We start from the raw sequence: 20369 nt of genomic DNA, 5'->3' as shown, positions 1-20369 counted from the left end.
ATGTCCTATCGGGACCGCAAAACTTGCATTTCATTCGGTCCAATCTCCATTGGAAAACACTGATGCGATTGATAGCGTTTTTTTTAGGAGAAGCCTTCAACTTCATTACCTGAAACTACACTGAAATAGCTTACCTATATGTATATAATTCCTAATTTGTTGCATCTCCGCTTATGTCATTGCACTTTTTCGCATCCAGAGGTAATGATTCATGAACGTCATGCCCACTGGATTAGAGTGTGGTCGTAGCTCGGTCGTAATTTCCCACGGGTATCCATGGACATCGATCATGCATTGTGTGCGGCTCAGAGCAGCCACCGGCGGCACGCCTGATGCATTGCTCGACAGCGCTCTGCATTGCTGATGGGTCGGATTGCTGTCTCTCTCATCAGTATCGGGATATGATGCCGCAGACCCCTAATGGCTGTCTGAACTCCCGAATGTGATGGTGGATGTTTTTGTTAGACAGATAAGACATACAGAATAAGTTGTTTTAAAAATAAGGCAAACCACATGTTGGGTTGTTGCATAGATGCATTACATACATGGGTATATGCGTGCATATATATGCGGAAGATGTCGCTGGCTTCTTTTTTCTTTTTTTTTGGTAGGTTTGAAATCGATTTCGTCAAAGCTAATCTCCTAATTCAAGGCTGTCAGTTCACTTGGTGACACTAACTCTGTCTTCTCACACCCTTATCTTTGTCAATCACAAAAACGAGCCTGTTCTGAATGACTGTCGAGCCTTCGGTGGCGTTATTATCGCGTTGTTCATCGAGATTCGGCGTTGGATAACGCGTTTCTGCAGGCCGCTCTGTCCGTTGCGCGGCGGACAGGGCCGGGGACTGTCTGAACAGCGCCCACTGTCGGGAAGCCCAGAGCCCTCATCTGCGCGTCCTCCAAATGTCATGGCCGCAGCGCCGCGGCTGCTGCGTTCGGCCGGTCGCACACGGTCCGGCTTACACGGCGTCTGGTGACCTCCGGGTGAACTGGGCCTGCCGTGCAGCTGAGCCCGCGGACCGCCGGACTAATCCGACCTGGGAGAGCCGGTGTGAGGTGCCAGTAGGGAGAAATAAGATCTGACGCGACGACGGCCTGACCTCTACGCATTGCCTCTCATACGCACCAGGCAATGTCATAGTCCCAGACTGAATACCTGGAAGCAGGTTCAGGGATAATGCCACCTCGTTAGTTTGCATTCTAAAACACCTGCATAGGTGGTCAATCGTGATACATCATAGCATATTGCAACATCAATTAATTGGCAACAGTCGATGAGTTCGCTGTATCTGTCTTTTTTGCATCAGTGTCCCGGAGTTGCTTTTTGTGGTGAGCTGGCATTTCGTTGGATTAGCTCCTTGCAACAGAGCAGTAATCCATTAGGTCCACACGAATTGTGTATAATTATAGCATATGACCTCTGCAAATAAACAGGCTGTTAAGAAACCTATCTGGCAAGAATACGGTTAAGCGAATGGTCACTGTCTATTCATTTCTTTTAGAGAAATCGTTCAACTGTGAGTTCTAAAAACGAGTCGATATAGTTTACTTGATTTTTTTCTGGGCTGTCACCTTACCCTCTGCAGTGCAGCAGCACTTCACAGAAGACGTCCTCCCCGGACGATTTAGAAGACGGGCTAGAGTTGTCATTACGAGATGAACATGGCAGACCAAGGCAGCCTGATCTGTATCGGGAAAAAACGGGTCATGGCTGCCGGATTGTCGGCAATTTTTAGGTCGACACCAGAAGAAATTATGTGCGCTAAAATCTTCACAGCCGCCGTCATTGTTAAGGAAGCACTCTGTGGCAGTCTTATGACCTCAGCAGTTGTATTATATCTCGCAAATCATCGCTTAACCTCCCATGGCTGCGATTGTCAGTCTCCTTCAACGCACAGAAGTAGAGTCGGAGTTAAGAGGTAACTTGAAAATAAGCTGATAATGTCTTTTTAACGCTCAGCAGATTGATACCTGAATAGCGTTAATTGATAGTACAAACCAAAGTTACACAGTGGCGTTCTCATATATTCCTTCTCTCCTTGCGGGACTGCTTTTTTCGGCAGACGAGTCATGCACCCTGTCAACCTCCTCCGGAGGCGCTTCTGTGAGCGACCGTAAAAAGTCAGCAAAGGCTAGCCGTTTCATGTTCCTGGCAGTCAAGGCTACTGCACTTATAAAGATGTGTAGTGGTGAACACGAACTTCGGTATATCACTATACTTATTGTTTTCATGAACTGTGATTAGCTTCCAAGAAACACATAACGAAGCGCAACTTATGTCATTGCATGTGAAAATCGTGAACAGTGTGGAATATACAGCCGGACCTTCTCCTCCCCTTTAGCCTTCTAGAAAGATGTGATATAGGATAACATTATTGTTTATTGGATGCCGTTAGCCTGAAAGTGATCAGAAGGTTGTGAAAAACGCTTCGTGGCAGACAGCAGCGGCACCTGGCAGCAGCAGTAGCAGGTGGAGCAGCAGCGGCCAGCAGCGGCACCTGGCAGCACCCATTCGTGTTCCGCTCGGCCTGACGTCCTTCCCGTTTGTCCAACAGGTGTGTCCCATGGTCACACAGGTCACGTGCGGTTCCTGGCGTTCGTCGAGTCCTCGACACCCGGAGAGCCGACAGCGCCGCCGCGTGCCAAGTCTCGCCGACAGCTCGGCCGTCTCCGAAGCGGTGACAGACTCCTTTCTCCAGTGAGGAAACTCCCATTGCCAACCTGGTTTAGAAACATGCCCGGCTGCTGGACTTATGTTGACGTCAGATGGTATCACAACGGTGTTTTGTACATAAATGCTTTAAGCACGAGGAATGACCAGTTTTGTAACAGTGGCTGGATGATGAGCCGTTCGGCTATATGGCATGACCTTTAACTTACAGAATAATTAATATTTCGCCGATACCTTGCGATATCATCTTGTCCCACCTACCTACTCTCTAGTTTTGCTACCAGGCTTTAGTGGTTCTAAAGTAGCTGAAGCAGGTTCTGCATTCTGCTCCCCCTCTTCCCCTCTTCAGCCAGAGCCCTTCATTCTTGCGCGTGGGCGCGGCTACGAGTGCCTTATAGTCCCACAGTGCCATGAATCTCCAATAATCCCAGCATCCATGAATCACCAATAATCTGCTGGTGACGTGCGTTTTCAGGAGCCTGCACCGGGGAAGTTCCTGGTGGTGTCTGGAGGTGACGGTTACGAGGACTTCCGTTCCTCGGGCTCAGCACTCTCCGGACGCGATGATTCCACCAACCATCTGCTGCTCTGGAGTGTCTGAGAGAGGCCGGTCCAGAACATTCCCCCAGTCCGGAGCCAGGGCTCGCCGAGCTGTACGGGCGAGCCGCGGCGCCGCTGCACAGAGAACCGCAGGCCGCGCAAGTGCGCTGTCGTCTGCCGAGATGTGACAGAGAGGAACGGGAATCCGCACGTTATCGAGATGAGGCCAGGTGCTGCGTGTACGCTCCGCTGGTCACCGCGCGCTGCGCGCCGCTCCCTGGTGCGTTTTTGTTCCGCGGGGTTTGTCTCAGGGTCTGGGATCTGACAGGCCTTAGAGCCAGATATTGCAGATTTTACCTTTTTCTGTGCGGACGGCAGCTCCGATCAGTAAGACTAACGGTCCCTGCGTGTAAAAGTGCTGCGACGTTTTCGATGTTGGATCACGCAAACAGGTTTTTGTCTCCTGCAGAAGAAGGTTGTATGACGTGCCTGCTATAAACGTGTTATGGCTAGCTATGAAGACTGTCTTTCCTTAGATGTTTGCTCTATATAGGTGAGTTCCATTGAACCAACTGTTTCTGCAATCATGGAACTGAAGTTGTATGCTGAACTGAAGGCATCGATGAAGTGCATGGTGCATTCGACTAAGCATATATGTTATATGTTTCTACCTTATAGTTAGTAACGCTCACATTAATTGTAAAACGCTGCTGCTGCTGCTGCTCAGGCGAAACTTAAACTTGTAGAAACAAAACCCGCTGTAATGGTAAACCAGTTCCCATTAAACGTTTTATGAGAATTATAACGGAAAACGCAATTTCTAATTTATGCGTTTCGGTCTTAAAATGCTAACCACAGTCACATAACGACATTGTATTCAGCCAACAGGACCGGTGTGATGCAGACTATAATAAATGTAATAGTCACCGTAGCATTGAAACGGAACGCCATGTTAATTGCTGATGGCAGCGGCAGCAGCTATTTTCATAGGATATGGTTCGTGCGACCTGAAGAGCTGGTCTCTAGCGTCACTGTTGCAGAAGTCGACTGCTGCATGGTGCTATCACTTGATATGTCGATTAAGGTGCGTATGTTTACTAATACATGTTGAACATAAATTCAGATGCATGACTTCGGTAATATCTGAAATGAGAAGCTTCTTGAGACATCCATCTAAGCTTACAGTCGGATCGTCGTAGTTCATTTTCACGCGTATCTTTAATGCTTCATATGTTATATCAAAGGCTAGAATACAGAATAAAGAATGGTTTATCTTGTAAAAATGTAAACGATATTACGATTTCCTAACAACATGGTTTCAACCAAATACCCATTACGTTTTCAGACGTGAATTTTTATAAAGCACGCAAGATATTGTTTCTTAAAAACGTGTCTGGTGTTTTCCAGCCACTAAGCTTTGAGGTCTGATGCACTATAGCTTCCGTCGACGGACATGTTTCACATTCCCGGCAGTCTAATCGGTGACGTCCTGGAGGCGAGAAGTCCCGCTCTATCCGAGGACGGTCCCTCTCCGACCAAGGTCTCAACCACATAGCCTTTGCCGCGACGACCACATAGCCTTTGACCGCAGCGACCATAGCCTTTGACCACGGAATCAGCATCATCCGTGCTAGGCTGAGATGGAGACTGCAACGATGGAACAGGAGTGTAAAGGCCTGGCTACACTATGCGTTTTCTGCGTGCGTTTTTGCAGGTTTGCGTGTTTTGCGTAATATCGTTCTAGGAAAAATGTTATAAACAATATAATTTTTACTTTGGTTATATACAAAAGCTAATATAACTCTTATTTAACTAGAATTTAAGGTGAAAAACATCACAAAAACGTAATATCGCTCTTTTTTCTAGAACGATATAACGCAAAACACGCAAACACGCAAAAAACGCACGAAGAAAACGCATAGTGTAGCCAGGCCTTAACTGTGACCGCGGCCGGAGCAAGAGCTCATCTACCGAGACGAGAGCAGGGAGACTGCAGCGTCGACCAGAACACTAGCACCAAAATCTCGCGTGGGTGTGACGAGGGAGAGCGGTTGCCCTTTGACACACAGCTCTAGTGGCTGGTTATGGAAATCGTTATCTAATAGTCAGATGTAAAACTCCAGTGATACTAGCGTTTCAATAAAGTAGGTATTCATTTTCATTTCGGTAAAACACGTTGCGTTCCGATATTAAAGGGACCCTCCCACCTTAATATTAGATTTGGGTTGAGATAGCCAAAATGGGGTCCCTGACTCACAATTACCGGTTTCGGCACTCACAACATCGAGAAATGCCTTAAATCGGAAATATTGAATTTCAAAATTGCAGCATTTTGATTCAGAGGGGCTAATGCACAGGAATACCCCTCTGAATGTGTGACGTCAGCGCAGATATCTAAAGATCTTTAAATGTTTGACTAAAACGTTTTGTAGCACGCAGCGGTATATGCTGCTTTGCGCGCAACAAGTGCCGCACTTTCAGCTGCCAAACTATTGCTTCCAAATAAAGTCGCTAGGAACAGCGGAGATCCCAAAAAGTAAACAAAAGTAAAAGTCTAATATCTTGAAAACCGGTGAATATTTTTTCGGTGAAATTTGGTAGATATTCGTTTTCGCTCTTTCTGAACCGAGCGACATCACTTTCATGCCAATTCATAAACTTTTTTGAAGGTGGGAGGGTCCCTTTAACAATAGCAAATGTATGTCAAGCAGGTTTAATGACAGCGTCTGGTTTTGGTGATAATTGGACGGCATGGATAAAACATTGGTGATTGGGTGTTCTTTAGCAATTAGCGGATGGTTAGGTGCATGTGGTCGATGCTATCAGGGGGAATGATAACCGTTAATCAGCACTGGAGAACTGGCTGTATTGCAGCTGGTGAGCCAATGGCTATCGTATCGTACGAAATCTTTGATTGTGACATGAGTGATAAAATTGAGCCAATGTCATTTATACCATTCGCAAATTATTAAGTTCGGATATCAACATAAGGCAAACATTATACAAAATGCATTAGCACCGGACCCTCGCACCACTTGCCTCTTCTTGAATTTTAAAAAGCGGGATACCCCTGGGATACCCCAGTTGCTTTGGGGGTAGTATGTGCAAAGCCGTGTAAAACACCTCCAAATCCAAGAACCGGAACTTCAGGCTGAGACAACCTGTTCGCAGCCGCTAGTGCCACCAGGTACCGGCCTGTCAACTGCCCAGTGTCCGACATTGCTGACTGGCCCGTCCAACGTATCCGGCGCTGCGGTTCGGACCCTGGACTGTCCGCTGACACAGCTGCATGACCTGCCCATCTGCCCACTGCCCGGCGCTAATGTCCGAGCTGGTCATTGCCCATCTTTTGTTAATGTTATCTCATCAGATGTTCAACTAGATGGACAGCATCTGAGGACTCTAATACACTCAATAATTTATTTGCTATGAACACTTCAAAGCTACGTGAACAGTGCATGAATAAGTCACCTTGCAGGACAGCGGCAGCAGAGCCATGACGGGTTACCGTATACCAAGGTCAATGTCACGAAGCCAGCAGTGTGTATGAAGTCATGTCGTGCACCGTACAACACATCGGACCACCACCTGGCAACCCTCGACTGGCCCCGAAACCGACATACCGAGCAAAACCACCATAAAACCGGGCAAGTGCTGGCGATTACGACTTGCCGGTCCCATACGAGCGAGCTTTATCACGCGGCTCATTGATTGCAGTCGACAATCAGGGTTCAGCTATGCGTGCCCCGAGGCAATGTTGGGTCGGTGGTCGTCGCACGGTCATGTCGTGTGGGCACTGCCCACTGACCCGGCGCATGGCGCGTTGGTTTGCTGGGGCTCACAGCGGAACTGGGCAAAGGGAGCTAACATGCATGGGACCAGTTGCGACTAGGTATGACAGAAAACCGAAAAACGTCACGCTCACATGTAAAGTTCATGAAACTGCCTTTTCATATGAGAAACAAACATTAAAAAAAAAACTTCTTTTGCTTTACCATTATGTTATACACATTACGTGTCATCAAAACATTTGATTTGGGGCACAGAGGGCTGGAATTGCTATTGCCTCCTTAGTTGTAAAATGTATTGACCGTGTTTCTCTTTTCGTGAACATTTTTGTATAGTGTCTGGTCTGGCCGCAGTACGTGACCGGCGGGTCAGTCTGCCGGCTGCCCGCAAGGGCGGTGACCATGGGTCTGGCGACCGGGGAAACGTCTGTCCGCAGGGGTGGTGACCACATGCCCGGCGGGACAGTCTGCGAATAGGGGCGGTGATCGGGTGCCCGGCGGGTCAGTTTGCCCGCAGGGGCGGTGATCGGTTCCCCTTCAAGACAGTTTGCCCGCAGGGACGGTGACAGGTGCGCCCGGCGGGACAGTCTGCCAGCAGGGGCGTTGGTCGGGTGCCCGGCGGGATAGTTTGCCCGCAGGGGCGGTGATCGGGCTTCGGCGACCGGGCGGTGTAGCGGTTGAGCGGCCGCGGCCGGGTAGAGTCGCCTCTCAGGAGCTGGGAGGAGAGAGTCGCGCAAGTCTGCATCTCTTTTAGCATTGTTATTCATAGTTACTTCGTCTTGAGCTTAATGCCATCGGTTGAATCAGAAGAATGGCTTTGAAATTACAAACACTGGACGGCTGGACGACTCATGCAGCGCTGAAACTTTCAGCCAGGTAAAAGCCTGGAAGGTTGGGTTGAAGCTGGTGTATCATATCAGTGGCGGATCCAGGGGGCAAAATGGGCATTTGCCCCTCCCAAACGGCATAATTTTAACATTATCGCCTATGGACGAGACATGGAAAGAATCGATAAATTGTTATGGTTTGCCCCCCCCCCCCAAAAAAAAAACTTTGAGCTGGATCCGCCTCTGTATCATATTGTTTCCAGAGCAATGAGGGTTATGATTAAACTTAAAAACGCTAATCATCAATTTCCTGGTGCTTGTTCTCTTTCATTTCAACTGATCACGTTTCTTCGTATAAAAAAAGAATGGAGACAACAGATGTATCACATACGGCACACTACACCAGAGTCGTGATAATCCGATGGGGATTTCGGCGACTCGTCTCCGACCCGGAATCACCGCCTTCGTCACCTCCGGCCGGGTCGGTGACCTTTAGTCAGTGGACTTTCCGGTCGGGGGTGGTGACGGCGCAGTGGCACGGCTGTCCCGGTAGACAGGATGTTCCGTATGCACTGAAATATCAGCGCTTAGTGTCTGTGCTCCTGTCACTGATTAGTGGACATAAACTGGAGACTTGTTTTTGCAGGCTCATTATTGGGGAGCTAATATGCTTTGTCTCCAAAGGTTAAAATACATTTTACGATTTGACTTGCATGCCGTTTTCAGCAATGTGTTATCTCACCTCAAATCTGATGACGAAGCGTAAGCGAATAGCGTTCAAGCAAAGCCTAATACAATCGAAGTATCTTCCTCTTGATAAGGGTTGTATATCCTTCCAAATGAAGGCCTCTAAACATCTGTAGACCTGCTCTCAACTGATAGGACATTTAATGAAGATAATTACTATATAAAAGCGTTACGTTGGCGTGCTCCTTTTTATTTCTTGGGACCCAAAATTCAGCGGAAACTCGTTATCATCTCATTAAAATGTGAGAAATTACATTATTCTAAATGGTGGCTGTATCCAGACGACAATCGGCAGTACAGAAAAGCAATCATCCGCCATTTGACGTATAGAAATCTATAAGCCAATAATTTTAGATGCTAGCGGCAAGTTTTAGTTTAAAAATGGTCAGAGGTTTGTTCTCGCTGGGCTTCATTGTGACCCCCCTCCCCAAAGCAAGCACATTTTCATGTTTATTTTGACTGCAATGGCAGCATTTGTGTACGCTGATTTTGGCTTGCTAATAATCACTCAAATATGCAATCCGCCACCAACATTACCGATGTTTCCAGGTCAATAGGCGCCCTCATCCCTCACAGACACATGCCCACGCCCTTACTCAAACTGCTGTTTGGATGCGTCATCCACACTGCCACTCCCTGACCACGCAGGCACACATACAAACACACGTCACCGGTCGGGTCCTTGGGCCGGGGGGTCGGCAGACGGTGGCCGCGGGCCGCCGTTGGCGACGGTCGGTGCACGTGTCCCCTCCTTTGGGGGCATCGAGCCGCTGCCGACGGCGGGGGCACGGCTACTGGCGCAGCCCATATCGACCGGGCCAGGTCGGCGACGCGTCGCTGCCGACCTCAGTGGTCACAGGTGGGTGGTGCGAGCGAGCCGCAGCCCCGGGCCAGCCGCCGGCGGCGCCCCGGCCGGCCCGTCACCCGATCGGGGACCGTTCGGTGAGCGGACACCCCAGTGATGCCCAACGGCGATCGCAGAGTGTTGTCAGACGAGATGTGCCTGTGACATACACGGTGGCTGGTTGAGTGACGCGTCATTGTTCTGTGGCCGTGCTAAGGTCAGCACCGCAAGTCTGCTGTCAGGCGTTTCAAGTCATGCAGTAAGGTGCTTGTGACATCTAACATTTCTTATAAACTCTCCTCTGCTCTCTAGCTCCTTGCATCGAAAACCTCTTCCAGGCTCGAAGACTGCTCAGTTATTTCCTTCTTACTGCATTTCTCGAGTAAGCTCATAATCTCAAGCTAATTTACCGTCTCCTCTCGCCAAATCTCTCCTTACCTTCCCCGTTACCGTCTGAGTTCCGTCCCTGCCGTCGTGTCGGTGCTCTCGGTGATTTTCTTCTGCTGTAGCTCTGCCCAGCCGGTCGCTGGGCCCTCTGGAACTCGCCCCTGGAGCACGCACCAGGTCGACGGCCACGACGGCTTGACCCCATGCAGAACGGAGACCGACAGGTACGAACAGAAAGATGGCACTTGCATCACAAGGGGAGGATACAGATCTGAACTACAACAGATACAGAACAGATACGGAACTGTCTCAATTGTGTCCCGGTGATCACTAAAACTGTCTGGTTGTGCTTGTATTTGTGTAATATTTTTATTGGAAGGTGTATTGTAATAATACGAATAATGATAGATGAAGAAGAGGAGGTAGTTTACAAAGAAGACGGTATTCAAAGTTCAGACTTACAGTTAATTAAATTCCATTTTTATCCCTGTTAAGATATGTTTAAAGGGTTCATTTCATGCACAAACTTCTTCCATGAAAGAACCATAGATACAAAAGCCTTCAACTATTTCTTTTAAATGGTTGTTAAGTACTGCAAAGAAATATCACAACACTCACTTGCCAGCAATATTGAAATGTGTTCCTACGCCGAAGCCACGCATCGACACTTCTGTTTTTGATGTTATGTTGAACATATCCGGTCTGAACCAGATACAGATCAATGCGAATTGCGTCTGTTTGAAAGGCGCAGCAGTGGCGAGTAAATACCGGATAGGTCAGGTCGGTTTCGAGCCGGGTCAAACTAGAGTGGATTGCGGACATCGGCGCTGAAATACATTATCGTATCGAATTCAGCCTAGATGCCCCAGCAACGCAGTGCAGTGCAGCAAAAATGTCCCCGGTATATGTGAGTAGTTATGTATATCCCAGTAAAATGTCCCAGGTATATGTCCCAGTAAAATGTCCCAGGTATATGTACCAGTAAAATGTCCCGGGTATATGAATGTACCCAATCCGTGAGTAATGTCTAACAAAGCCAAAAGGTGACTAACAGCTTGCCCGGCGTCTAACAAACTCGGTCCATGAGTATTTCAGTCTATAAGGTGTATGACCCCTCTGAGACCACTCTGGCCCACTCTGTGTGGCTTCTGAGGCAATCCGAGAGGCACAGTACAACTCGTATCTAGCATGGTCCTTATATTGTTTCATGATGCTTTCGACCTATACCGAGGGTAGCCCGGTAACCTACATAGTTCGTAAAGTGTGTGACGCAGTTAATGAGGTTTCTGACCTCGTCTGGATTTATTGGACCAGTCATTCAGTTAATTGGCTCGGTCCATGGAAGCATGTAGGGACTGGCCCAGTACATCCGGTAGCTGACTCAGTCCAAGAAGTGGCTGACTTCTCTTATGACTTGTGTTTTAAAGTGACCTTTCTGCACCCTCTCGGTCGGCAGTCGGAGGCCACAATGACCCACACCCGTCCTCCGGAGCTGCTGGCTCTGAGGCCAGCCGCGCTCATCCGTCCCTCCGACGAGACGCCGACGGTGCAGCCCAACTACAACATGTTCTCGGAGAGCGTGCGCACGGTGACACCCAACGAGCTGCAGTGCTCTATGTTCTGCGGCGGCAAACGGTGCAAGTATGAGAGCGGCCGAGAGTGGAGTGAGAGCGAGATGGCCGTCGACGGCATCTACTCGCACTGGTGAGTTGGGAGGGGCAGGGGCTTTGGGAGAGTTGAGTGAATTGTGCTAGGGAGGTTAGCGATGGTTGTGGGAGCGGAAGGTGGTGGGATCGATGTCGCTGGATGTGAAGGTAATAGTTGGTGGCAATTATGAGAGAGGCCGGGGACAGCTCTGGATATTATGGGACTCAGAAATGTTTGAAACATAACTGCTAACGTTATCTGGGGGTTTGGATAAGATGTAAGATTGCATTTCGGAATCCATGGGAGCTTGTCTTTTTCATAAAGTTCCATGCGAAAGTCTATTATTTTTCCTGTTTGGAAAAGCGTCTTTCATAAAGCTCTGGCTTTAGTTCACGTCCAATTTTAATAGCTCTTATTTGATGGTTATTTATATCTCACATATCTCACAGCACGCTAACATTTTAAACGCAGAAAAATCCAGCCAGGACAAGCACAGCGTAAAAATGACATATACATACGTTGCAAGGAGTACCTATTTGTGAACCTGCCTCTTCACAGTTGGGGCAGCAGCTGTTATGTAAGTCCCTAAAGTTCACTGGCCCAAAGAGGTGCTGCTCCTCCACTGACCCATAGCAAAGTAAACAACCTGTTCTGCTCCTCACCATGTAATCGTGTCAGTAGCTCACCTGTTTTGACGATGAACTGGTCAACACAGAAAAAAGACAGCCAGCTCGAGCACAAAGCTTCACTCCAGAGCAGTCAGACTAGCCGTTCCTCAGCTTAGGCTACATCCTGCAGGAGCAGTCCAAGCGGATATGTTTCTTATCGTATAGCTGAATACCGTTTCAATCGGTATCTTTGACGCCTCCGACAATTGGGTTACGATTGACGACATGTGATGCAGAAACAATATAGCATGTGTAAAATTGTAAAAGCAAATGGCAGTTGGACTGGAGCCCTGCAACATGCACTTTCTGCGTTATCCAATCCACGACCCAAACACGTCAGCTCTTTATTTAACTCTCTAGTACGTAATTATCCGAAATCGAGCTCATCTTCCCTGAGATACGTCTATGCAGGCTTGCGCATCTAGTGCAAAGTTTATGGCATTGAGTGCGAAGCTTGGCCCCAATTTAGGCCTGACAGAGCTAAAAGTGACTGAACGTCAGCTTAACGGACTTAAACCAGGCTCAGCAAAGACAATCTTGTGTTTAAATGATAGCTTAAAGTACCGCGGTCGATGAGCGTAAGCTGTGCTTTGCGCTGTGCCCTCTAACACAACGCTTCAATAGTCATCGTGTCAAGTCATGTCCTCTCAAACTGTTGCTCTTCGTCTCTTGGTAGCATGGCTGGGCATTTGTTTGCAGACAAAACACCGGCATTCGATTGAGCCCCGCTACAGTCTCCTTATAGCGTTCTTAACCCAGGCCTTCGGTTATCGCTAACTTTTGCTTAGGGCTTAAGAAATTTAGATGACAAATTGTCTTTTAAATGAAAAGAGTGGTTTTCACCTTAATTGATGCCAATAACTTTTGGAGAGAAGATCTGTATTTTGAGCAAAGTTGATTACCAGACTTGTTCACACTTAAAACGTTCTTTTATTTTAATCAAAAGGAGAATTTATGTCACAGTCATGTTAGAAAAAGAAGCATTCCACTGTCAACTGTGCATTTCTTTATCAAAATTGGTATTACATCATACTTGACCATAGCGGTCACGACAGAAGTCTAGGAAGTTGTTATAAGTGAGAACGAGTTAAAAGTAGTGGTACGATAGATTGGGTAACCTTACACCGGATATGGCATGTCACGGATCTTGCAGATCACTAATGTTATTGGGTGTAGACATGTGTTAAGACAGTGTCTGCGATCGGGTAGCATTGCATCGCTTCAAAAGTTTTCACGGCTTATCAACAAGCTGATCATCACGCCTGGTTTGATCTACACCCGGATTCACCACGGAGGTGAATCGGTCAGAAACGGACACTTACTGAAGGTCGTTTCCAATGTTTCCACCTGTCTCTTTCCATTATTTTATTTCTACAGTGTCGCGTCAGTGCTTAGCGAATGAAACTCTTCTGCAGCGCAAAGGTCAGGGATGTTTGCAACGCAAGCATGTCTAAAGCTCGTCTGTGCTAACTATACATCTAATATTTTTTATTGGGTCTTTGGTTGTGTGGGTGGTTGACTGTAGGCCCAGGTGTCATGCTAAGCAGGGCTAGTTATGGATCACCATGAACGCTCGGACCGCCCTTGTCCGCGCCCATTTTACCAGCGATGTTTGTGTTTTATTTCAGGATCACGGACGACATTTTGGCGATGGCGAGGCCGAACACCAAGACAATCAGAGAAAAGAGCACAATCGAGCACTTCCGACGGTAAGCACCCCGGTCTATAAATGTGTGCATCCTTGTCACATCTGAATTTGTCTCTAAAGGCAAAGCTGGCCTGAGCAGTTTGCCAGCGAGTAGCGACTATTGTTAAGTTTTCCTCGAACTTGTAAGTAACTGTCCCTTGAACTGGTGGCCAAAGGTGGAATTGCATTGCAGCTGTTCAGTCGGGGATGGCCGAATGCCAGTGTCGGTCACAATTACCAACAGCCGTTAAACATCCTTTATTATACCTAGCCTACTTCGCCATTCCATCCAATCAAATCCCGGAGGCGGATTTCTCTTAATCATTTGGTGATTCTAAAACCCCAAGCCTGTCCACTGACGGAATCCATGGGATTCCCCGGTCTGTCCAGCCCGACATCCGGCTAGACTGGGGATCGCTCAACTGTGACAGAAGTGCGACGGAGACTGGTCGACAAGATATAAATTTATGGCGTACACGGATTCAGCATGACGTGTACGGGATGATCTGGCCAGCTCACATTCTTTCAGGTCATGTCAAACGTTATCTAATAAAGTCGTATCGATTTAACATATTTATTTTGGCGATTCAGGCAGAAGCAAAATTAGAGCGCTTAGTTTTGTGCAGAATAAAGTTGTGAACATTGGGCATTGGGGATGCATTAAAAAATGAACAAAGGTATTTTAATATATGTAGATGAGATAGGTGGCATTTGGATATGAACTTAGAACACCGTTATGTTCCCGCATAAGGCCAGTGTTTCAGCATATTTTCAATGTATCTGTATGAGATGCATATTGCCACTTTGAAGGGGCATCCGGTTTTGGTCGATTTGCTACGTCCGAAAGAAATGGAATAAGAATGAAGTTCCATTTGTTCTATTGCTCATAAAAGCAAACTTCTAATAAACTTTTCGTCTAATAAATTCACTTATATGTGATACTAAGCACGTCACTGCTTGAGTGGCCTGTAACCCCCAAGAGCTGGGGAAGACGAAGCATCCGATAGTCCAAGGCCAGTTTTGTTTTGTCGTTACAACAGTGGCGTGCCTGGTGGCTGGAAGGCCTCGTTTGCATAGTTTATTTGTGCCCGGGAAATTACCCATTTGCGTGCCATGCGTCCGTGTGGGATTAACACAGGCTCAGTAGTGCCCAATCAGGATTAAAAGGGTATGGTATGGCGTATACGGCCGCATGGGGTGCTGACATACATGATGGGTGAAATCCCTGTATTGATTAGATCTGGGCCGACCACAGTTATTGCGTAACATTGTCTTTATGTTATTAGGAGCTAACTTAATATAGAATGAGAACATTTTCTCACTTATCTTCAAATGCAGCTAATCTAGAAAAAAATTCATACCTAATACGTTACATTTCTAGCTACTAAAACGGATGAAAAATAGACCTTTGAAAAATGAGAAGATACCAGAGTCCATTGCGCAAGTGAAAAGAACACCCCGTTTTTTCTAGCAGCTTGAACAGCACCCCGCACCGTAAGCCTCAAAGGTCAGAGTACAGGGTAAAGTCTGGCCATCGATTCGGCACAGCCTTCAATATTCAATATTGCAAGGCAGCACTGGTGATATTGTGCTTTAGAGCGTAACTATCGGAAGCGCACCATCAAACCTGTTATGTACTTTATTATAAATTTAGTTCGAATGTTTGAATGGACGGATTGACAGAGCCGAGGCCCACGCTAAGCAGAGCTTGTTGCGTAGACCCCGACTCCTACCGCCCGATCGCGCAATTCCGGGTAACGGGGAGAATTTAGATGCCAAAGTTTAAAGGTAGTGTGCCAGCTTTCCTGGACCGTATGGAGGTAATGGCCCAGATAAGGAGAACCGGATTTTTAGAACTTATCCATACCTTCAAAACTCATGGAAACGTCTTAAATTCTTCAAATTTTGAGTACCCCAGTGCGAAATTCGCCCCAACGGGTTGTCGGTCGTACCCCAACCACATTTCACACCACTATGAACAATAAATGCACACACTGAAATCGCTATTACCGATAGGCTCATCCAATCAAGTTTCGATAAACCCGTTAATCATCATCTCCTGCGGTTTCGAACACGCCTGATAGGTGGTGCGGTAGACCGCGCCCAAAGCCAGGGCCCCGGTAACGTGAGGTAGCCGAGTCGGGGCAGCGTGCGCTGACCCAAGCCGGGGCCGCGCGTCCTCCCGGTGTCATGTGATAGCCCGGGGCTGCCCGCGGGGATGCGGTAGACCGCGCCCAAAGCCGCAGCCCCGGCTTGGGTCAGCGCACGCTGCCCCGACTCGGCTACCTCACGTTACCGGGACCCTAGCTTTGGGTGCGGCTTCTGCTCATACTTTGTGGAGCGGTGGTGGTGCGTCGGGCCGCGCGCTCTGACTTCGGCCAAGAAAAATGTGTCAGCTGATCATTGTCATTTCTGCCACTTTCATGTGGTGAGATGGGGTCATAACTTTAGAGACGGCTGTTTCATATCAGTTATTTTACATAAAATAATATTTCAAACCATAAATTAATGTTCGACAGCCAAATTAAAAGAAACAATACCAATACAGGCTTACAGTTTAAATTCGACATTGTGTTGTCTACGATTAGACAGCTGATAAATCATTCCCGTACGTCGTAACTCTATAATGACCTTTGCTTATTGTCACATGTGCGCCGCATTCGCGATTGTTGCCGACGCCTGTTTGCAGGTCAGCTCACTACAGTTGTTATACATATCGAAAAACCGATAAACTTTTAGGCGAAAAAAAAACACTATTTTAGGCCCATTTGTGATTTTTTTACGATATTAGGTAAAAACAGAAGCTTCTTATCCTAGGAAAAATACATGGGAAATCATTGGAAGGTGGCACACTACCTTTAACGTGCCCTTCAAAGCCGGACACGGCCTGTCCCACTCAGCTGACTTCAACTGGCTGCGGCTGCTCCCGTCCCACCAACCGCAGACCATCCTCGTCAGAAGTTTCAAATATCGAGCGCCGGAGCGACTCGAACCCGGGCTCTCACTACCGGTAGTCCGTTGCTCTACCAACTGAGCTATACGGAACAGGCTTAGCACCAGGCATAAATGACTTGTAGCTTATCCATTATCCAATGTAACAAATTGGAAAGTTTCTTGGCGTTTATAAGCTGGTGAGCGGACTTGTTCCTGATAACGATAGACACAAAGAAGGTGCACCTAGAAATGTATTTCAATATTGTTTTTAAGCCGAGAATCGTTTTGCTTTAGAAACTAGAAGCAGCCTTCCACCTCTGGAACAGTTGTTGCCTTCCACCTGCAATGAAAACACCATGCGATTTTCTCGATTTCCATAACTGATGCTATCCATAACCAGCGCTAAGTAGCCGGTATAGTCTTGAAGTTGAATATGCTTGATGGAATATGTTTTGAGCTGATGGTGCATTGCCAAAAGCTTCGCGAAAAGATGTTTTCTTTTGAAATCGCAATTTATATTCATAAACCAAGAAACTCAAGAGAGATAGGCTATCATTCTTACAAGTACAACGATTGTAGATATATTCGCGGAGTACCCACAGGCCACACTGCATTTGTAAATTGCATGAACAGCGATCCCGGAGAAATGAGAACAACGGACGAGTAATTACGAGATTTATGCTCCAGATAATGTTGCGTGGATAACACAAGCTTTTCTTTTGGGCTGTGACCTTCAAAAAGCATCAAGATGGGAACCGCACCCATTTTTGTCCTTAGAACCTTGCAATAACCAGACTTACCCGCATATCTTTTTGTCCTAGTTGCGTGTGGTCTTGTGCTACTAACAAGTATATGCTCTTGTTAATCCGCCGGTTCCGGTATATCCTGAGGGCTAAACTGATTTCATGACGCACAAAAGGCTTGGATACATTTAGGTCAGGGGTTTCAAGGATATACTCACTGCAGTGTTGCCAGCCAGGCCAGGCCAGCATCAGTCATTATTAATCGATGAATCTCAGCATTAACCGTTGACGGGATTTTGGCTTTTGTAGAGCGACATTAAATTACAAACATTAGTGCACTGATTTCTTTACGATATGCCGTATTACTGTGCATATTTCTTTTTATTTTTATTTGCCAAATTCTTAATATAAAGAGATAATGCTTAAATGATTGCAAATGAAAAATTGTGATAAACTCTTAACAGACCAAGAAGTTTTGATGAGAAAGAAAAAAGATCAATTATGTTCAACCAAAAATAAAACATATTTACGACACTTTACGCTGCAGAACGATACTGGCGCAAATGTATACATTAGAGAGACTTATACATAGTTGAAATCTTCAGCGTCTTTAGGTGTCTCAGCATAAGACGTAAGCGTCTTTAATGCCCCATTATGTGGGTCAATGTCAACTTAGGTTGGGTAGGTATCAGATATGGGATATTTATGGTAATCAAGTAATCAGCATTTTTCTGTGATATGAGTGATTATGCAAATGACGCATAAAGTTGTGCAATTAGAGACAAGTCTAAGATAAAATGACGTATAAAGCCCATTCATCCTCGTGACCGCGTTTGTGAAACAAAAATGGGATTAAGGGAGGACAGTATGCACTATTGAAGCAATAACATCCACTACATACAGTTATCTCCCTCGCCATGTTTTATTCAACAGCTGGCCCTCGCCGGATCCATTGGCTTTCTACATACGCGCCGGCCGAGGGGGGTTGGTTGGTACGACCCCCCCCCCCACCGTTTCGCCCCTGATGGAGCTAGAGTGTGGCGGAAAAGCGTGTGCCTGCCGTTACTAGACGCAGCGACTGGTAACCAATTTTATGGTCTCAGGTCAATTGGTCATCTCTGAGGTCAGGTTAAGTGACCCAAGGCACAGGTTAAGTTTTTCATAAATAACTTCGCAAAAAACGGTCGTAGAGCCGCGATTTTGACATAATCGTGTTTTCCTTGTTCAGGTGCGTCGAATGGTATACTTTTTGTTCGGGTGAGGTCAACTTGAGGTGTTGACCTCAGGTCAAGGTCAGGTTAGCGCTCCCAGGTCACGAAGTTGGTCGTAGGATGTCATGCTGCATTAGCATATCATTCGATCCTGCAGGTCCTTGGTGGCTGAGTCCGTTGGTGGCTTTCCCGACTTGCTAGCTCAATTTTATCGGGAGTTATTGACGAAAAACTGACCCAAGTGACGTCATTACTAACATCACCCTGGGTCAGCGATGCAAAATTGAAGATTCGAACCAATCAAGGAGTGGAAAAAGATTCCGCGTGATTGTGATGGTTTGAGATTGTTCCCGGCGCTAGAATAGCAGTTTTCATTTTCCCCCAGTGACATAACCCTCCCCCTGGCACGGCCTTTTTCAAAACGCGGCCTGGCAGGGGAGGGAGTCGATGCGACCTCCCCCCCTGGCGTTTCGAAACTAAGCGTCGTAGTGCTTCGCAACCAAAACGATTGCTCTCAACGGGTACTCGCGATTGGTAGTAATAGTTTCGACCCTAGGTCAATATTTGACCCAGTTATGACAGGTCAAAGGTCAAATTTCAGGGAAAAGCTATAATTTTCCAAGTTACTTAGCCAATATTGGCAAATCTATGAAAGATAGCGACATGGAACTTTTACGGCCTTGTTTCTCAACAAATAAGCTACAAAATGATGTATAGTTGACCGCATTTCAGCATTACTGGCGTGACGTAGTCTCCGGGAACACGGGAGGTCATACCCACCGCCGACGAGGACGGTCCTAATTGACCTTGATTGACCTTGTTAAGGTCAAGGAACAGTTTTGAAGGCGTTTAGGTGAAAACTGAACCACGGATTCGGATTCAGGACCTCAAGAAACCCCACTAAACACAGCTCATATCACAGAAGTCATCGTGTGAACATGCGAGGTCATTGACCTTGGTTGACCCTAGAAAGGTCAATATTATACAATGCAAAGATTCACGTCCTGTCAAAATCTGACATAAACCACACGAAACAGTTTCGTTCTTGTCGATGAGGTCACGTCCAGTTACGCGGAATGTACGATTTCTGTCAAAAACGGTCGGAGGTTGAACCTTTTATGACGTCATAGCTCGGTGACCTAACATGACCCGAAAATAACGTTTTTATCAAAAGTTGCGCAAGGCCTGCCCCATATGCTATGGAAAATTTCAGCACGATACGCGTAATGGTTCGGTGCCCATCGCAAAAAAAAACTCAGGGAGGTCGCATGGACCCCCCCCCCCCTCCCTTACAGGGCGAGGGATATAATGGTGAGGTCACGTGACCGACCTGACCTTATGTGACCTTTAGGAAAAATCCGAGATATGCAGGCTGTGAGACCTCTAGAAGATACTACATCCTGTAAATTTCATCTCCCTGTGAAAGTTCCTCTGGCGCTGAGGGCGTTGCGAAGTTGCGACATCTGAGGACCGTGCAGAGGTTCACTTATGACGTCATAGAGGGGCCTTACCTGACCTGGAAATGAGGCTGGTGTCAGAAGACACGTCTTGGATCAAAGGTCAGGTATACCAAGTTTCAGTCCTCTATCGCTGGCGTGCTTGGAGCTATCGCGAAAAAAAAACTAGGGGGCGGCACCCCCTCGGCCGACTATAGGGCTAGGGCATTACTACTGAT

At 47.0% G+C, this 20369-nt stretch overlaps 2 protein-coding genes across 3 annotated transcripts in view; both read left to right on the top strand.

Annotated features, from left to right (window-relative positions):
• The window catches only part of LOC122365183 (rho guanine nucleotide exchange factor 17-like), a 34425-nt gene extending 30074 nt beyond the window's left edge, over positions 1-4351 (top strand). Inside the window, exons 20-21 of the mRNA XM_043336175.1 lie at positions 2556-2698; positions 3147-4351. Coding sequence (XP_043192110.1) covers positions 2556-2698; positions 3147-3272 — 269 coding nt within the window. The 3' untranslated portion in view covers positions 3273-4351. The remainder of the gene's footprint in view (positions 1-2555; positions 2699-3146) is intronic.
• Positions 4352-7745: 3394 nt separating this feature from the next.
• The window catches only part of LOC122365185 (protein tyrosine phosphatase domain-containing protein 1-like), a 29662-nt gene continuing 17038 nt past the window's right edge, over positions 7746-20369 (top strand). The window contains exons 1-4 of one of the 2 annotated variants that reach the window (XM_043336178.1): positions 7746-7875; positions 9927-10028; positions 11261-11508; positions 13748-13828. In XM_043336178.1, the coding sequence (XP_043192113.1) occupies positions 10008-10028; positions 11261-11508; positions 13748-13828 (350 nt within the window). In that variant the 5' untranslated portion in view covers positions 7746-7875; positions 9927-10007. Of the gene's footprint in view, positions 7876-8803; positions 9433-9926; positions 10029-11260; positions 11509-13747; positions 13829-20369 lie in introns of those variants that run through there. The other variant, XM_043336179.1, reaches the window with a different exon arrangement.

This window comes from Amphibalanus amphitrite, unplaced genomic scaffold, assembly GCF_019059575.1.
Source record: "Amphibalanus amphitrite isolate SeventyFive unplaced genomic scaffold, NRLGWU_Aamphi_draft 000720F_arrow, whole genome shotgun sequence".
Lineage (NCBI taxonomy): Eukaryota > Metazoa > Arthropoda > Thecostraca > Balanomorpha > Balanidae > Amphibalanus > Amphibalanus amphitrite.
This window is presented reverse-complemented; position numbering and strand designations above follow the sequence as displayed.